Source organism: Cariama cristata, unplaced genomic scaffold (genome assembly GCF_000690535.1).
Source record: "Cariama cristata isolate BGI_N322 unplaced genomic scaffold, ASM69053v1 scaffold15623, whole genome shotgun sequence".
Classification (NCBI taxonomy): domain Eukaryota; kingdom Metazoa; phylum Chordata; class Aves; order Cariamiformes; family Cariamidae; genus Cariama; species Cariama cristata.
In genome coordinates, this window is record NW_009607942.1 from 437 (window position 1) to 1,442 (window position 1,006).

At 64.7% G+C, this 1,006-nt stretch overlaps 1 protein-coding gene across 1 annotated transcript in view; it reads left to right on the forward strand.

The window, feature by feature from the left end:
- Window positions 1-89: 89 nt before the first annotated feature.
- Window positions 90-1,006, forward strand: part of LOC104159124 (formin-like protein 1) — a gene marked incomplete at its 5' end in the record, with an annotated part of 2,274 nt that continues 1,357 nt past the window's right edge. The window contains 3 exons of the mRNA XM_009696945.1: window positions 90-219; window positions 328-491; window positions 739-840. Coding sequence (XP_009695247.1) covers window positions 90-219; window positions 328-491; window positions 739-840 — 396 coding nt within the window. The remainder of the gene's footprint in view (window positions 220-327; window positions 492-738; window positions 841-1,006) is intronic.

The following is a 1,006-nucleotide window of genomic DNA, read 5'->3' on the forward strand; positions in this document are numbered from 1 at the left end:
TGGGGCTAGAGGGCCCCCAGAGCCTGCCCTGAGCAGGGGTGAGGTGGGGCGGTGGGATCTGGGCCGGGGCTGACTCTGCTCTCTCCCAGCTGCTGGAGATGAAGTCGACGGATCGCAAGCAAACGCTGCTCCATTACCTGGTGCGGGTGATCATGGAGAAGTACCCGGAGCTGACCGGCTTCCACACGGAGCTGCACTTCCTGGACAAGGCGGGCACAGGTAGCCCCCCCCCGGGCACTGGGCTGGGGGGGTCACGGCAAGCTGCAGCCCCAGGGCGAAGGCTCTCTGAGCTTGCCCTGACTCCGGTGCTGCTCGCCCTCCCCGCAGTCTCCCTGGACAGCGTGTTGCAGGACGTGCGGAGCCTGCAGCAGGGGATGGAGCTGACCCGTAAGGAGTTCATGCGGCAGGACGACAGCCTCGCGCTCAAGGACTTCCTCAAGGTCAACTTGGAGGTGATGGAGAAGCTGCAGGCTGACAGCAAAACTGCCAAGGTGGGTGCAGGGTGGTAGGATAGGATTGGGCCCGCTCATTCCTTTGTGGGGACACCCTGGGGTGCCCCTGCTCACACCTCTGCCCCATGGGAGAGGATCCCGGTTGGGACATGGCTCCAGCAGGAAAGCTGGGAGTGGGACACAGAAGGGGACGGCAAGGTGGGAGAGGCTGGAAGGAGGCGGCGGTGGGCGATGGGGTACGGCTGCCCAACCCCAGCCCCCTCGATCGGGGTGTCTCTGCCCGCAGGAGGCGTATGAATCGGCTGTGGAGTATTTTGGGGAGAACCCCAAGACCAGTCCCCCCACCACCTTCTTCCCCATGTTCATGCGCTTCATCAGAGCCTACAAGGTAGGAGGGGATGGGGGCAGGGGCCCTGTTTTGGGGAGCTGGGAGGGGATTTGGGGTTGAGGGGGGTCCCGATCTCGCTTCGGAGTAACCAGCAAAAACCACGCGCGAGGCTGGGGGCTTGCGGGGCAGAGGGACCTTGGGGTTCGGTGCTGCCCTTCAGGGTGGT